Source organism: Micropterus salmoides, unplaced genomic scaffold (genome assembly GCF_014851395.1).
Source record: "Micropterus salmoides isolate LMB-PRFRI ecotype aquatic unplaced genomic scaffold, ASM1485139v1 Ms_hic_scaffold_17, whole genome shotgun sequence".
Classification (NCBI taxonomy): Eukaryota; Metazoa; Chordata; class Actinopteri; order Centrarchiformes; family Centrarchidae; genus Micropterus; species Micropterus salmoides.
Window position 1 is genome coordinate 1,170,186 of NW_024040817.1, and position 17,995 is coordinate 1,188,180.

Below are 17,995 nucleotides of genomic sequence, written 5' to 3' on the forward strand. Positions count from 1 at the left end.
ACTCAGCTCTCACACAGTAAAGGTGTCCTCTAAGCTGATTGGTGTCTCCTAGGTGATGTCCGTCCCACCCTGACGGTGCTGCCCCCCTCCAGTGAGGAGCTGCAGCAGGGGAAGGCCACGCTCATGTGCCTGGCCAACAAGGGCTTCCCCTCAGACTGGAGTCTGGCCTGGAAGGTGGACGGCAGCAGCAGCAGCAGCAGCTGGGAGGAGAGCAGGAGCCCCGGGGTGCTGGAGAAGGACGGGCGCTACAGCTGGAGCAGCACCCTGAGGCTCCCTGCAGACCAGTGGAGGAAGGTGGGCTCTGTGACCTGTGAGGCCACCCAGGGCTCCCAGGCTCTGGTCTCAGAGACACTGAGGAGAGACCAGTGTTCCCAGTCCTGACCTCACTGGGACTCTGCTACTGGTTTTACTCTGCTCTCTGAACTCTGTAACTCTCTCTGTGTCTGTGTCTCTTTCTTTCCGTAAGTCATTCTCTAATCACATGTTTCATGGTTAAAGTTTGTTTACTGGATTTAATTTGGATTATTTCAACACAATAAAGACCAGTTCATTCAAATTTGTTGTTTTCATTTCTGTTATAGTGACTGTACTCTGTTACTCTGTCATCAGATCATATTAACAATATTCAACTTTAAGTAGTGAAGCTTCATTGATGCAATAATGCTCATGCTGTTAACACTGTAAGAAAATAAAAAAAGTTATTTCAAATTAAATAATATTTCATGATAGTTTTATTTTTTACCAACAAAGATGCATTTTCCTTCATTTTATCAGTGCAGGATTATATCTGAGGTAATTTCTTGTTCTCCTTGAGTCTCACCTTACAGAGTCTCTGTTTAGCAGAGACACTGTAAAGTTTCTCTTTATAGCTGCATTAAGAGAACTTTCTAAATGCAGGTATAAACAAGGTGTGAATGAAAGAATGAAAGCGGGTGTTTTCATGAATTCATTTAAAATGTAGTTTGTACAAATCCACATTACTCAGTACAGTTTCAAGGATTAAAATTTAAATATAAAGTACTTTCAACATGAGATGGTTCTTATCTCAGATTTTCAAACCATAGATTTTATGTCAGTGTTGCATATACCACACAGTGACACATTGGTCTATTCTGATGAAGCACGCAGGGTGAAACAGTAAACATAAATATCAAATTTCCATCACATACTCCTCCCTTGTGAGCATTCTTTGGTCACTCAAGAATATACAGCATTACAAAAAGATCATCAGGTCATAGAAAGGCATCATAATGTAATCTACACCAGTTTAACCAAGAAAACGAATCTGGGTCCTTCCTTTCATCACAGTTCTGCTGCTGCAACAATGGCATGTTCACTTGTTCATGGAGTGTGATCATTTGAATAGACACACATTTATCAATAGCTCTTACAGTCAAACCTCTGGCACATGGAATAATGCAACATCCACAGAGAGGTAACAGCGCTACAGCAATCATTAGGCCTGCTAGTATGGGCATCACTAAGGCTTTTTATTTAGCAAATACAGAATCAGACCAGTCAAACATATTAGTGTCCACTTCAGAGTTCTCTGCAACTTCTTCTCGTAGCGAACGCATTCCTTCCAGCACTGGGGTCACTGAACCATCTGGAGCTGTATTGTTGGGCACAAACGTACAAGAGGAGTTATTAAAATTATCCAAGCATCCCAGCCTCTTTGGGTGCTTCTCTTGCCTCTAACACTGCTATGTGATGTCAATGCCTGTGTGTAGTTCACTGTGGTGTTCTGTTGTGGTGGCTTTTGTGCATCATGCTTGTGATCTAAGAACTGCAACAGAGGAACTGTTAATGTTATTGCAATGGCAGCAAACATCTGTGTTGTTCCTCGTAGGCCCACACATGTCTGGGTGTCTGACTGGGTCCCATGGATGTCTCCTTCCAGAGACAAACATGCTACTCACTCTTAAATCAGCAGTGGTGAGACCAGGAGTTTTCCCACTAGCTCCCTTGTGTTGATGTTTGCTGTCTAACAGCCTGTGAGTCCGAGACAAAGGGTGCCTAAGCGTTCCCAATCCCTCCTTCACTCACAACACAAGGTCAGGGAAAACAGTGGTTCAGTTGCTGATTGTGCACGCTTGTTGATCTGTTACTGTTCTGGTGCAGGCACCTTCCTGCAGTGGCTGGTATGTATCCATGTAGCTCTTTCAGCCTCCACAACCACCACAAAACCTCCTGGCGGGAGACTGCATCGGCTTTGTTGCTGGAGAGGGAAAAACTTCTATCCATTTTGGAAACATATCAACTATCATCAACAGTACTTTTTTGCCTTTGCTTGGGTTTAGCTAAAAACCTCCCTCATAAGGTGGTTAAACGGTTCATCTGGTGGTGGATGTGCTGCTAATGAAACCTGTAATCCCCTCCCTGTGTTGTGTCTTAGGCAGATTGAGCATGTTTGACAAAAGTTGTGAGGGTGTGTTGTGAAACCTTTCATGAACCAGTGTCTTGCTTCACCACAATATTTCATTAGTGATACAGTTACAGTTTTACAACACCAGCACTCTGTAGGTTTCTAGTAAGGCTAGACTAAAAAGGAAGAAGAAGAATTGGTTAGTGTTAGATATTAGGCTCTGGCCGCTGCTCCTGTTTAGGAGAGGGAAAACTTTCAACAATGACAACAAGACAGTAATTCTTTCACATGATGTTAGTTCAATCAATTATATGATCACGTCCCTCATTTCGCTGTAAATAAAAACAAATTTTGGCACGCTATTCTGGGTGACACTCTGCTCTGTGTGTGTAAAACAGCCTCTCTGAATGAGTTTCAACCTTGAGCTTCCAGGCTGTCTGATAACACATCTCACACACAGACTTGTTGTTCACATTACATTCCATCTCTAACACTGAGCGACTTAGATTTGCATTCAGTTCCCCCCTTTTCTCTGTGGAGGAGAGTGCATGGGCAAAACTCCGGACCATGTTTAAAAAAAGGGATTTAAACAATAACATCAAACAACAAGGAACGAGCAGGCAGCAGTCTTTTCCTGTAAAAATGGCGTCAATCTGTTAGCGTGCATCACATTTTATCATCAACACAGCAGCAGCACACAAAGAAACATCCAGCATAACATAAAAGCAACAGACACAGCAAGCAACATGACAATAAGCACCGGGCATCTGGTTTTCTTCCAAGATGTAGTGTCAAAACAGGTCATGTGATCGTCCTTTGGTCAGCAGCCTAAGTAAAAACGTAAGTCCCGAGAACAGGCAGACTATAGAGAGCCATTTCAGAGATTTATCTCTCTGTTCATCCTTTTTTAGTAATAGGATCTCTTGGGAGAGAGAGCTTTACTCTCATTGTGATCGCATTCCCAGATAAGTTATTTCTGTCTATTCGAATTGCAATTAGAGACAGACAGACTAACCTTGTGTGAGGCCATTGTGGGCGAACCGCTTTAGCAACACAATGGTCATCTCAGCATGCTGTGTGTGATGGACTGCAGAACGGAAACCGACCAGCCGCGTGGGAAATATAAAATTTTAAAAACAGACCTTTGCCAAATCACCAACAGAGAAATGTGTAGTCTTTGATGTAAAGCTGTGAAACCTGCAGTGCTCACTGGTGCACTAATGCATTTACCACCACTTTGTTGCTCTGTTGGTTGGCCTTCATCACAATCTTTTTGAAAATGTGGGTGCGTACAGGTCACTCCAGCCTGCAGCAGTGAACAAAAAGAAAACATGTTTAATATTTCCAAGCGCTTCTTTTTTTTAGTAAATGTTATATATACTATAGCTATAGACTCTCATTCAATTTGCACCTCAGACATGAGGTCACTACGGTGGCCTGTAGGTTTCAGGCCTAATACAAAAGCCACAACACGAATACAAACACCACAACACAAATACAATTAAAGCTGCAAGCAGCGTTGGGCGGGCCCTCGCACGTGTAGCGTGTATGTGTGTGAGGGGGCCATGTTGCATATTCTGGATCTCTGCCGGTGCAGCGGTGAATTTGCTACGCGCTTCTGACGCTGAATGAAGGTGTTTTATGTCACTTCCTGTGTCCCCTTTGTAGCACTACATAGCACTTGGCGCTATGAATATAAATTAATATTGGCGTGTGGATGTCTTCGGGGTGGAACAGTTATCAAGCACGTAAAGTTTTGTTCAGATGTGAGCATGTAAACTGAAGTTACAACAACTTCCTGTGTCATGGCGAAGAGTTGATCTTTCACGCCACGCTACGGACACGCCCATCGACGAAAACTCACAATAGCACAACTTTCCCTGCCGCCGCTCGACTGCGGTAATGTTTACGTTTATCTTGTGGGGAGCCCCTCACCTAACACAGCTCAGGCTTGTCTCTTCCTCGATTTGTGCATCAGAAAGTACAACTACCATCCAGCATTTTGGCAATGCAAAAGTAAAAAACTCATAGTAACAGTGGATCACTTGCTTCCTGGCAGTGGAAAATAACGTCTTTTTTGTCCTCCAAGGGAGTGTTTTTCATGGAATGTGATGTCACGTCAAAACTATGAATAGGGGGTGCTGCAGCACCTCCGCACCCCCTTTGTATAAGTATAAAGTCATCTCCATGGTAACCTGAGACTCCTTGCTTTTTGTTTATGATGCTAATCTGCACAGACAGCTGTTTAATTCACACAAATATCCCGCTGTATATTATTTGACCAGAACAGAAGTATTACTTATTTATCAAACGGGTAAGAAGTTCTTCTTCCACGTAGGCCTACATTTACTAATTTGGCAGACACTATTATGCGGGAAAAAGTCACAGGAAGAAGAAAGTTCTTCCTAAAATTTGAACCCGGACCTCTTGAATGTGGAACAGCTACATAGTCACTGTACTACTGTGTAGCTGTGTTCTGCAGACAGTAATCCACTGTTACTTGTCAACTTCCATTGTCGCTTTTTTGTTCGTGTTGTGGCTTTTGTGTTCGTGTTTTGGCTTTTTGTGTTCGTGTTGTGGCTTTTGTATTAGGCCTGAAACCTACAGGCCACCATAGTTCAAAAGTTTAATGTTTTAACCAGTGTACTCAAATTCCAACTTATGGGCCTGTTGTCAGTCAGCCAACTCCGGGCGGACTTGCATCCCCAAATCCATCTGTTTCCAAATCACTTTGCTTCGCCATGTGTATATGTCCCCCTTGGTACTGCTAAGATCAGAGAAGGAGAAAAAGAAACAAAACAACAGCGCAGAGCTCCTTGATCCAGATATTGAAATAATTCTCTCTCTCTCTTTTTTCACTGTCCCTGTTCCATAAATAATTAAAAATTGTTGCATCCTGTCCATCAGAACTGTGTACTGTGCAGTGTAATGAGTCTATGTGCATGTATCCAAAGGTCTCTTAGTGTGTGTGTGTGTGTGTGTGTGACATGGGGGTCACTCATTCAGTGCTCTGATAACTGAAATAAGTGTTTAACAACTATGTCATCAAAATTCATTATTATGATACCTTATATGCAATACCTGCCGCTCTGTTGGGCTGTTTTCAACATATCATGTAGCAATATTATCCCCCTGCTGGGGTTAAATTTACTAACAGATACTTTGGCAGTTTCCTAAACTCTTTGTGGTTATCATTCATCACCAATGTAGGCTGTTCAAGCTCATCAGCATTTACTAATAAATTAATATAGTATTACTTTGTTTTTTTACCTTCAATGTGCTTAAGATTTTATTTTTCTGTGAGAAATTGTGACTCACCCAGTGTGTGTGTGTGTCCCAGTTGTTTCCTGTCACTAGCGTCCGTCCCGCCCCCTCCAGCTCAGTCCATTTGGATCTGTTTTGTATCTGTCCAGACAATCTCTGTGTACCAATGTCCATTTTTGTCCACCGGTCTCACCTACTGTCCGTTTTCTCGTACTGTGATTGGTTAATACAGAGTTCTTCAGCCCCTTTTGATGGCTATTTTCTCCCCTTTGTCCACTTTGTATAAATCTTCAGCTTGCATGCCCTATCAAATTTCAAAATATATAAAAAAATATCAAATTTCCATCACACCTATTTCATCAGTGTTTTATTTGCATGAAGACAATACTCAGTCCTGTCAATACATCTACCAAAGTTTAAACAAAAAATATTTTAGGCTTTATGATGAGAAGACTCATTAGCAAAAAACAACAACACAGAATATATCAAATTAACAAAATATGAAAGTGATTTCACATTTTACAAATCCACATGGAGGTGCATTGAATTTAAATAAAATACTCACCTAAAACAAAGGAAAACTTACAAAATGACATTTCTTATTATTGTAACCTCTCAGTGTGTTTCAGTAAAATGTAACTTTACAACTTTTAACTGCATGAGTTTCATTCTAATTAAAGTACATTTACATACATTACATTACAGTGTGGTTATGTATTTGAAATATCTAGTGTTATGGTTTCTGTGCAGCTGGTGAGTCAGATCAGTTCCTCTCCAGCTGAGGGAAGTTTTTGTACGACGTTGTATCACTGTATGAATGGGAAGCTGTGACCACCCTGGTAATAAACTCTTCAGCCTGGACTTCAGACTCCAGACTGACTCCCACTGAACAGATGGAAGAAGGTAAATGCTGCTTATTTCAGTGTTTCTCCATCACAGCAGAACATCATTGTGGTGAACCTGGTTGCATCCTGAAGCAAAGTTTTCAGAAGAGAGTCTCACCCTGAACAAGGAGCCCCAGGGTGGCCAGCAGTAGAATCAGTGACATCATCATTGTGCTGCCGGCGTGTCAGTGGCTCTGAAAGGCCTGGACAGCCACTGATCAACACTGGCCTCTTAACGGCTGGGAGCAGAGAGGCAGGACACATATGCAAACACACAGAGTCAGTGAGCTGTAGCTGTCCTCAACATATCATGGTGTTTCCCCCTCAGTGCTGAGAGCGTTGATCTACATATTTACATATTTACATGTAGACGATACTGAAAACTTCCCCTACATGTAATATGGTAATATGGTGTTTTAGACCATGATTAGTGACATTAATATCAATGTAGGTTTGACATCTTTAGGTGTCTGTAATATGGAAAGTTCTTTAAGTAAAGTAGTGTTGGGTGTTTGAGGGGATGCTGATGCTGACGATCTCAGAGAGCTTCCTCGAGAAACTCCAACCAGAAAACATGGAAGTCATCATCAGCTACATTACTGTTTTAATGACATGATCTTCCTCAGCAGATGGAGTTCATGGAATATTTTAACTTTGAAGCCGTTCACTAACAGGACCGCACCAAGTTAGAGGTGGTTTATGTGATCATGTTTACGAGGAGGGGTCAAGAGGGAAGGGATGAAAGGGGTCGAGGGAAGGTGGATGGGAGAGGGTCGTATAGTGCTACTGAGAACCGAGACCGGCGGCGAGACTCAGGGTGGGGACTCGTCTCTGTAGAGGCTCGCTTGTGGAGCAGCTAATGGGAGAGAGAGTTTGGGCGATCTTATGTATGTGGTGGTGATTGGATTAGCAGGTGTGTGTGATGGGACACTGATGTGGTTTAATCAGTGAAGGGGAAGAGGGAGGCGTGGTCCTGTTCCTGGACCTCAGTTTACATAACGCCATGAGTGGACATCCATCCATCATCAACCTTATCCTGCGTACAGGGTCGCGGGGGCTGGAGCCAATCCCAGCTGACATCGGGCGAAAGGCAGGGTACAACCTGGACAGGTCGCCAGTCCATCGCAGGGCCAAAGTGGACATGAAGTCCTAAAGATGCAGGAATTTAAAAATCTACATTTCCATCAAAATGACTCCATCTGCTAAGAAAGATCATGTGATGTGATTGAAAGCTCCACAACAGTTAGTGGATGGATGTTGTGGGGAGTTTTTTTTTTTTTTGCGTTTTGCGAGGGCGTTTATATATTTAAAACACTTTTTTGTGCTTTCAGGGATGTATTGATTTTGTTTGGACAGTCTCTGATCCTGAATGTTTTTGATGACGATCTGTGTCTTCATATTTTCAATTAAATGTACATAGTTGAAATTGCTAATCCAGTATGAGTTTGAGGTCAAAGACTTTTCTTATCTGCTTTCCCAGGCTGGCTACTCTGGATTATTTGGCAAATCAGAAAAGAGAGTGGGATTATAAAAAGACATGAATAGATGGTGAGAAGCTGTGATGGACAAAGTAATTTGATTTCATATTTTTTTGTAATATTATTTTGCTACATATTCATTGGTAGTTAAAGCAAAAGTTGTGAAATCTTGAACCTCATAGATGACATGTGTGTGTTTTGTGTGTGTGTGTGTGTGTGTGTCCTCAGTGAAGTGTATCAGTCTCTGCAGTAGCTTCCAGCTGCAGCAGTCAGTTCAGTTTCTGTTCAGTCTGACTGAGGGAGGTTTTTGTACGACGCTTTTCCACTGTGTGAACAACCACTGACTGTTGATATAGTGATTACTCAGACAGTAGTAAACTGCTGCATCTTCAGTCTGGACTCCACTGATGGTCAGAGTGAAGTCAGAGTTTGATCCACTGCCTGTAAAACGATCTGGAATCCCTGATTCTCGACTGCTAGCATAGTAAATGAGGACTTTAGGAGTTTCTCCATCTCTCTGTTGGTACCAGGCTAAAAGGTGGTTGTTGCTCCAAACATGAACATCCTGACTGGACCTACATCTGATGGAGACGGAGCCTCCCAGAGCAGAGCTCACTGCTCCAGGCTGAGTCACTGTGACCTGGCCTCTGGACTCTGAGGATACAGAGACAAAAACATAAAGCAGCGTCATGGTTTTGTGGGCTTCATTTCAGAGGGACGGATGTTCATAGAGGAGAGGAGTTTGATTCTCTGGACTTTACCTGTGAAGCAGCAGCAGAGGAGAGTCCAGATGAGGACGCAGATCAAAGTCATGTTTTTGATGAGGAGGATTTCTGTGGCTTCTGTTGTCATGAAGGACAGCTGTCAGTCATCCAGTGTTCAACTCTCAGGACTATAAAGTCTCCCAGAGCACTGGAGCATGGTGCTGCTGATGCAAAGTGGCTCTCTATGGAAATGCTCTGACTGACTCCAGCAGGGACTTGGATTACTCTGATGATGCTGTTTATCAATGGATCAATCAATTTACCTGAGTATTGATAAGACATTTTTAAAAAACTCTTGTTTAAAATATGTTATGAGTTATTTCAGTTAATTGCTAGAGAAAAAAAATGTACCAGCAGTATTCCCTTTACACAGCAGCAATAAAATATTTCTTGTAAATCTCAACTTAAACATTAATGTAATCAAATCAAATATTAAACCACAGCTATTTACCACTGCCAGGGAATTACCTTTTATCTAGCTTGTTAAAACAAGTTACCATCAGAGTCCAGTTTTCTTGGGATTGGGAACATAGAAACAGTCTATGTTCAGTAGAAAGTGTCCCTGTTACAGTGAGGTGAAGTGGTCGAGCACAAGGTGTACTGGGGTTCCCGTGAAACTGTCGTGGTTGTGCTCGCCTCACGCACACGCCCGCCTGCTGCCAAAGTTGAGTTGTCTTGAACTTTTTGTACGAGACGCACAGCACAATCATTGTAAGAGAGACTGATCCTCGCTGTTTGTGAGTTTCCAGAATCTAAATAGTTATCAGGACATCAACAGGAGGGAATTCACATGGCAGAGCATCCCCGCAAAACTAAATGCAGGCCTATCAGGTAAAGTTAGTCTGTGTACAATTTTAATTTATGTTAAAGGCTGCGGCTGTGTAGCGCACAGAAGCCGTTGCCATGGTTACTATCCATAGAGCGCCGGCCGTTCACTCGCAGAGAGCTGTCTCCCTGTCTGTTCACCTGAGAACCTGCCGAAGCCTCTCCGCTGCTTGTTTGGGTTATTTTGCAGGCTGATCAACATCCCACCTCTCCTGTGACCCATGGTTTGATTGTAGTCCTATGTGTATTCAGAGCCAGTGAGCAACGGACTTTCAAAATAATAATTTAAAAAACTGTCGCCGTTAATTAATGAATGCTTTAACGTGATAATATGTTAAGGCAGCCCTAAAATTAACATATCAAATTAAAACAGTCTTATTTTCACATGTCAGCTGATAAAATGTTACAAACAGAAACTATTTTTGTTGAGTTTGTTTGTGTCAAAGTCAGAGAGCCGTGTCTCTCTACAGTGAGAGGTTTTTGTACGGCGGCTCAATGAGTTTGTATCACTGTGGTTGACTTTTGGTGGAGGAACCAGACTGGATGTTGGAAGTAAGTTTCTTCTCAAATACTAAATGCAATATTATCAAGTCCTGCTTTAAATTCAACTTTTCAATGTTTAAGGCAGATAAATATATCTTATCTTTTAATTATAAAACTTTTATTGTTCATGTTTTTATTTCTCTTCCTTTACCATGGAGGCTAACTCAGAGCAGCTTAACTAAACTGTTCCTCACACAGTCCTGTCAAAATCAAATATAATCAACTTGGAAGTGAAGAAAATATAAAACTTTAATCTTAATGTAAAAATGCTTAGATTAGTTCATTTTAAAATGCTGTCTACAATAATGGCTGTTGTTGTGATTAAATACAATTCACTTTCATGTAAAACTGAAGTAAAGATAAATATGAGTGTTTTAAAAATGTTGCTTATTGTTATGAATTTGGAAAAAGAATACAGTATTTCCATATTAATAGTGAAAGGACAACTGGCACTACTTTCAACACAGTGGTCAGTGTATCTGTCAGTAAGTGAAGTGATACAGCTGAGCAGTGATACCTGTGTGACTGAATTTGCACTTGAAAAGTAACGACGTTTAAACTGTATCTAGTGGTTCAACTCATCATTATAGATGTTAATGTAAGTGAAGAAACAGTTTGAAATCCAGATGAAGAACATCTGATTGTTTGATCATTTCTGTTTTGGTTTCCACTGAATAAATTATTGTACAGTCAAGTTTTTTGATGATCTTGATAAGAAAGTTTGATATTTTATTTCCAGTGCAGTTTGATATATTTCAGGTCGTTCTGTATGATGATTCTCTCTGTGCTGATTTGCATGAGAGGCTTCTTAAAGGGAAGTGAAACAATGTGTGAGTGAGTGACTGGTGGAGCAGAAAAAACATCTGACAGAAACTCCTTAAAGGAGAAACTCAGCTCTCACACAGTAAAGGTGTCCTCTAAGCTGATTGGTGTCTCCTAGGTGATGTCCGTCCCACCCTGACGGTGCTGCCCCCCTCCAGTGAGGAGCTGCAGCAGGGGAAGGCCACGCTCATGTGCCTGGCCAACAAGGGCTTCCCCTCAGACTGGAGTCTGGCCTGGAAGGTGGACGGCAGCAGCAGCAGCAGCAGCTGGGAGGAGAGCAGGAGCCCCGGGGTGCTGGAGAAGGACGGCCGCTACAGCTGGAGCAGCACCCTGAGGCTCCCTGCAGACCAGTGGAGGAAGGTGGGCTCTGTGACCTGTGAGGCCACCCAGGGCTCCCAGGCTCTGGTCTCAGAGACACTGAGGAGAGACCAGTGTTCCCAGTCCTGACCTGATTCACTGGGACTCTGCTACTGATTTTACTCTGCTACTGCTCTCTGAAATCTGTAACACCCTCGTTCTGTGTCTCTACTTTCCCCTCAGTCACTCTCTAATTGCGTTTTTCAATTGCAAGTTTATTTTCTTGATGTAATTTTGATTATTTCTACACAATAAAAACCAGTTCATCACAATACTTGTTTTCATTTATGTTATTGTGAAAGTAACAGTTCAGTGAGCGGCTGGCTCACTTGGTAGAGCACTTGCCCCATTTATAAGGCTGAGTCCTTACTGCAGCAACCTGGGTTTCACTGTTCTATTGAAAATACAGGCTACAAATGGCCAAAAAATATCTTTAAAAAAAGAACAGATCATGCTGTGTTAAAAGTTCCATAATAACCCCGAAATGTTTAATTAAGCTAAGTTAAAAGGCATGTATTCATCCTTTGTGGATTCCTTAAAGCTTTAGGGACACCAGCTTTATTAAACTTATTGTTCTTTTTTGTTTGGTAGAAAAGGTAATTTAATACATATTTAAATGTAAATGAGGTAATACTGTATGTTATGAAGTGTGTGATTGGCAGAAAGTGTTGAAACGGGCTTCTTCTTTACATAGAAATAAATATTCTATTTTAAAAAACTAAACAAATGTTAAAATGTTGCTACTACTAGTAACTTATCTACTTTTCAACTCATCTACAGTAGATATGTATATATAGCATTTCCCTACATATTTACATATTTACATGGAGTGGACATTGAAAAGTCTGGTAGTAAATTGATTCATTGATTTGTGACAATTTGTTTTGTCCAGTTTAATCTTTTTATTTTTTACAGTAATTAGTGGCATGAGCTTGCTGGATGTCACTGGTCAAAGTATTCAAATTTGAAAACAGAGAGGCATGTGGAACGGGAGATGACACGGTGAGCATTTGTGTAATCTCGTGAGACTTGGTGTAATTCAAACATGGCAGCGCGCAGCTAAACAAACAATCCGCCAATTTAAGCCAACAAATATTAACAGTCAAATCGCTCTGGAGGACCTCGAAGATGAGTGTTTGGAGGACCTTGAAGTTTACATTGATGAGTGTTTTCACAGAGTGGCCATGGGGAAATCAAAGAGAAACTACACTGAAGATTCACCTGGAGCATCACCGGAAGCAGTCTCCTCACAAGGCGCAGATTTCACAGAAATCCTGGATTCAATAGACAAGAAATTGTCTAGCTTTGATGCCCGATTAATTCTGGGCAGAAAACAAGGTCCGCCAAGGTTTGGTTAAATCTCTCACGGAGGGAATGATGAGGCTCTCGGCGGAAAATAAAAACATTAGAGGAGCGATCATCAATCTCCAGGCTCGTAGTATGCGGGATAATCTGGTAATTTTGGGCATCACGGAGCAGGCCCGCCGTCAGGGGGCGGTCAAAGGGTATAGATGACCCGGCCCGAGGCCTTGGGGCCCATGCAAAGGTCTATGGTTAACCCTTAAATGTGATCAAGTTAGACACTTTACTAACGGTCTTTTATAAATAACAAAACTTTTTAAATGTATTTACATGAAAAATAAATTTATTGTTGTCATTAAAACATATTTCAAACTTGTCATTTCAACTTTTCATACTTTCTCACAGTACACATCCATTTTCTTACGCAGTGAAAAACAAATGTATAACTTATAATAACGAGTCGGGGCTAGTGAACTCCTCACAGCTGAATCGATGCGATATCGCGCTGTGAGTCACGGTAAATAACTGAAAGAGTTTTCAGAGGCTAAAATCTGAGGCGCAGGTCTCCTCTGTTTGGGACTGTGAGCTGCTCTTTATCTGAGGTGCTAAAGTGAACATTTTTGTGGATTTGTGGTGAGATTTCTGCCTGAACAAAAGTGTTTTCAGTTAGTTTCAGTTAGTTTCGTTTACCTCCTCCTATCATCTGGTAGTACAGTCCCAAACGGTTCTGTGTCTGCAGACGTTCAGCAGCGCAACATCGCAGGTGTATGCACAGCAGAGTATAGGGCAGGTAGACTGTTAAAGTATATTATTAATTCTCATACATGATTGATTACATTGTTGTAATATTATGACTTTTTTTCTGGACCTGTCAGAGAACACAGATATGTGGGGGATATTCTGAATGTTCAGAAAAAATTGAACATCAGCAGAAACCTGCTGAAACACATGAGCTAAAGTGCAGGAGTTTCTAACTGAACTAAAATTATTTAATATCATTGAGGTGAGTAAAGGGCCCTGCGATGGACTGGCGACCTGTCCAGGGTGTACCCCGCTTTTCGCCCAATGTCAGCTGGGATAGGCTCCAGCTTATATGTGAGCATGGCCTGGATGAGTCTATAACACTGAATTTGGATTTTTTTTTTTTTTTATTTATTGAAACAGGAAAAGATTAAGAGCAATCGGGCCTGACTCAGTATAGAACTGATTTTCAGCAGGTTCCTGTTCTGCAGAACATGAATACCTCAAACACAACAAAACTCCAAGACCATACAATAACAAACACACAGCAACAAGCACACAAACTACGATGTGGAGGTCATAAAGCTATCACAGATATACCTGTCCATCAGATGGCGAGCAAAAGTTTGTTTAAATAGTCTTATTGATGTTATAGATCTGATGTGCTGTGGAGTATCATTCCAGGCTCTAGTGAGTAAATTAAAGAAAGATTTCTGTCCATAGCAGTTTCTAAAAGCTGGTATAGGGAGAAGTCCATTTGCAACAGATCTTGTAGTGCGTTCGGGCCTTGAGCTGAGTTTTGGAGCTAGCGCAGACAATCCTGCAGTAGTGTGTCCATTTAAGATCTGATAAAAAAGGTTCAAACCATGGCTTATTCTATAGTTCTGAAACGTCAAGGCATTACTCAAAGATAGTGCAACACAGTGGTGAGTCCAGCCTGGAAGCCTGTTGTGAATCTTATAGGCTCTATTGTAGAGTCTCGCTACAGGTTCAAGGATCTCATTTGTTGTGAGTTACCAAACAGGTAAACAATATGACAGAGTGGACAATATAATGGCATGAAGATATGTTTTAGAAACAGAATGCAGTAAATATGGTCTAATTTTACTATAAACAAATAACTTTTGGTTTAACTTTCTGGTTAAAATTTGGACATGGTCACGATAAGTAAGATGTGAGTCAAGAGAGACTCCCAGATACTTATACGTGGATACAATTGAAAGTTTTTGATTAGAAAAGGTGATGAAATTTGATATAGACAGTTGTTTCCTAGATGAATAAAAACATACATTCTGTTTTCTTAGTATTAAGTGTTAAATGGTTATCCTGTAGCCAATCATGTAAATGCTATAGGTCTGAGTTAAGTTTGTAATTAATTGTATCAATATCTGAGCCAGACAAAAAAATGACAGTGTCATCAGCATATAACAAAGTACTAGAAACATCAAACACATTAGGAAGATCATTAATGTACATAAGGAAAAGTAAAGGACCTAAGATGCTGCCCTGTGGAACTCCCATAGAACACACTTGTGACTGTGATGTTACCGAGCCGATTCTTACAGTCTGAGATCGGTCACTTAAATATGATTTAAACATATCTATTGCAGAGAAGGACAAATGAAAAGAAAGAAGTTTATTTAACAAAATTTGATGGTTAACTTTTCGAAAGTCTATGTATATGACTCCAGTAACCTGACCTTTATTTAAAGACACCATCTGTGTCACTATAAGGCTAATGGCCAAGAGCTTCTATGAAATTGCCCTTGTTTGTTTTAGAACTAAGAAGTTGGTCGAGGTGGTGCTGGATTGGGTGTCGATGAGGGGCCCAGTTTGGAAAATGTTGTCCCCCTGTCCAAAATTCCTTACAGCGGGCCTGTCCCGGAGCAGGCGGATTTAGCCCCAGAGGAGCTTCATTCAAAATCATCTGAAGCTCCCGGACGCTTGCCTTTGATCGAGTACACCGCCTGGGAGAACCCAGGCCCATGGTCGCGAAGTTTGAACACTTCAAGCAGAAGGAACTGGTTAAAGGCCGCGGCAGGGAGCTGAGAGGAACCAACTGCAGCATGAACAACCGGTTTCCCCAGGAGATCCTGTTCCTGATAAGAAAGAAGCTTATTGCAGATGATGAATAAACTTTACGTTTGATGGCCAGCTGTACCGCGACAGAGACACCACTCCTTTTTTTCCACTAAGAACCAAATCCAGCAACGGGTGAACTTTATCACTATGCAATAATTTTTTCCCTCTTTCCTTCTCAGTTAATTTCTCCGTGACAGATGGCAGGTTAATAGGCCTAGTTATAAAATACAGTTCACGTCTCAACACTGTGGTTATCTTACTAGACTGTCTGATAATGTTTTGTGGGTTTTCCTCTGTTTTTGTTTCACTGTTTCTTTCTTTTGTTAATGGTGCTCTTTCTCCTCCGTTTACACGTTGATCAGCTGCGCTATTTTCATGCTGTTTAATTCGGGCACATCGCTAGCACACACACACACAGGTGCATACAACATGCATACATAGACACACACATACAGGCGCATACAACACACACACCACACACAAGGATACAACACACACTAGCCTACACTACATCCCTTAAGTATAATTTATACTTCTGCAACAAATTGATGGCGTAGCCTCTGCGTAGCCCCCTACCCTACACTGTCACCTACGCCATAGCCTGACGTGCACTTCTTCAAAAATGTAACCACACATCGAGGTAACGCAAACCGTAAGCACTGTGATTTGTCGGCTGCGTAGCCTCACAATACCTCAGAGCCGATAGAAAGTGTCCTGTGCTTTGAAGTAACTTTTACTAGCGGCCAAAACAGTGGCTGAACTCGTGGATCAATATATTTGACCATCACAACCTGAGCGAAATGACTCGTTTCACTATCAGAATGTGATCCATTCGGTCGATATCATTTGAAAAGGCTACACCAGCCACACGTATAGAATTCGTGAAAGAGACGGACAAGAAACGCACAAGTATAAATGCATGGCTACGTGCGTAGCCTACAGGGTAGCTTCGCACATAGATCCTAGGCAGGAGTATAAATCAAGCTTAGTTGAATGATGACCACACTTAAGCTCACCTCTTGGAATGTTCGCGGAGTTGGTTCAAGGGAAAAGAGATTAAATTGTTTTAATCTAAATAATGTGCAAGCAGACATTGTCCTACTACAGGAGACTCATTTATCCAAGACTGCAGATAAACTAACCTCACCACAGTTTCCTCACTCGTACTCTGCCTGTTTTAACTCAAAACAAAGAGGTGTCACCATTATGATAAACATCATCTGAACCTGTTTGGTCTGATGGCCTTCAGCACATAAGCCTTTATTGTTGTTTTGTATCCTTACTGTGAGTCGGTGGTTTTATGGTGTTAGTGGAATGCATGTCTTTAACTGCCGTGTTGTTGCTGTAGTATGAAAGAGGCTCAGGAGCGCGAACAGAGCTGAATCTTACCGGTGTCCCCACATTACAAGCAGAATAGTGTCTGATGCAACCAGGAGAGAAAACAGGCTTGTGCTTCGTTTCTAACTGAGTTTTGAGCCCATTGACAATAAGGCAATGGAAGCTGGATTAATTTCATTGAAAAACTTACATATAGTCCCATTAAGAATGAACTTTTGATCTCGATTCACTTGTCTGGTTTTGAGCTTTTTATTTACAGTCTATAGTTTTGAGGTGCATGTAAAAGAACATGTGTTATTGCACATATTTCATAAAAAGTATATGCAGTTATAATTAAATTATACATGTAAATGTGAGCCATTTTGATTATGAGGTTTTCTGATGCTGATCTTTGCCTGAGACTGAGGTAAAAGGTCATGACAGAGACTTTTCTTCTTAACGGTCCCAGGGTGGCTCCTTTGGATGACTTGGCAAATAAGACAAGAGAATGGCACATTAAGATATGAATGGATGGTGAGATGTTGTGATGGAGAAACTAATTTATTATTCAACAATATTTTTATCATTGACCTTGTTTTGTTTAATCAAGGTCAATGATATGTGTGTGTGTGTGTGTGTGTGTGTGTGTGTATGTGTGTGTGTGTGTGTGTGTGTGTGTGTGTGTCCTCAGTGAAGTGTATCAGTCTCTGCAGTAGCTTCCAGCTGCAGCAGTCTGTTCAGTTTCTGTTCAGTCTGACTGAGGGAGGTTTTTGTACGACGCTTTTTCACTGTGTGAACAACCACTGACTGTTGATGTAATGTGCACTCTGACAGTAGTAAACTGCTGCATCTTCAGTCTGGACTCCACTGATGGTCAGAGTGAAGTCAGAGTTTGATCCACTGCCGGTAAAACGATCTGGAATCCTTGATGCTCGAGTGCTAGCACGATAAATGAGGAGTTTAGGACTTTCTCCAGCTCTCTGTTGGTACCAGGCTAAAAGGTGGTATGGGCTGCTATAGTAAACATCCTGACTGGTCCTACATCTGATGGAGATGGAGCCTCCCAGAGCAGAGCTCACTGCTCCAGGCTGAGTCACTGTGACCTGGCCTCTGGACTCTGAGGATACAGAGACAAAAACATAAAGCAGCGTCATGGTTTTGTGGGCTTCATTTCAGAGGGACGGATGTTCATAGAGGAGAGGAGTTTGATTCTCTGGACTTTACCTGTGAAGCAGCAGCAGAGGAGAGTCC

General features: G+C 41.6%; 1 long non-coding RNA gene and 1 gene segment (V, D, J or C); both read right to left on the reverse strand.

Annotated features, from left to right (window-relative positions):
- Positions 1 to 1,469: 1,469 nt before the first annotated feature.
- LOC119907423 lies at positions 1,470 to 5,846 on the reverse strand. The gene is made up of 2 exons (XR_005445100.1): positions 5,684 to 5,846; positions 1,470 to 1,612 (listed from the first exon to the last, which is right to left on the reverse strand). It is a non-coding gene; the product is annotated as an uncharacterized LOC119907423 (long non-coding RNA).
- A 2,428-nt stretch (positions 5,847 to 8,274) lies between these two features.
- Positions 8,275 to 8,804, reverse strand: LOC119907613 (the record flags this gene model as incomplete). The annotated part of the segment is given in 2 exon segments: positions 8,275 to 8,645; positions 8,753 to 8,804. Coding segments are annotated over 2 exon segments (423 nt in total), but the record flags the coding sequence as incomplete, so codon positions are not given.
- Between the last annotated feature and the right edge of the window lie 9,191 nt (positions 8,805 to 17,995).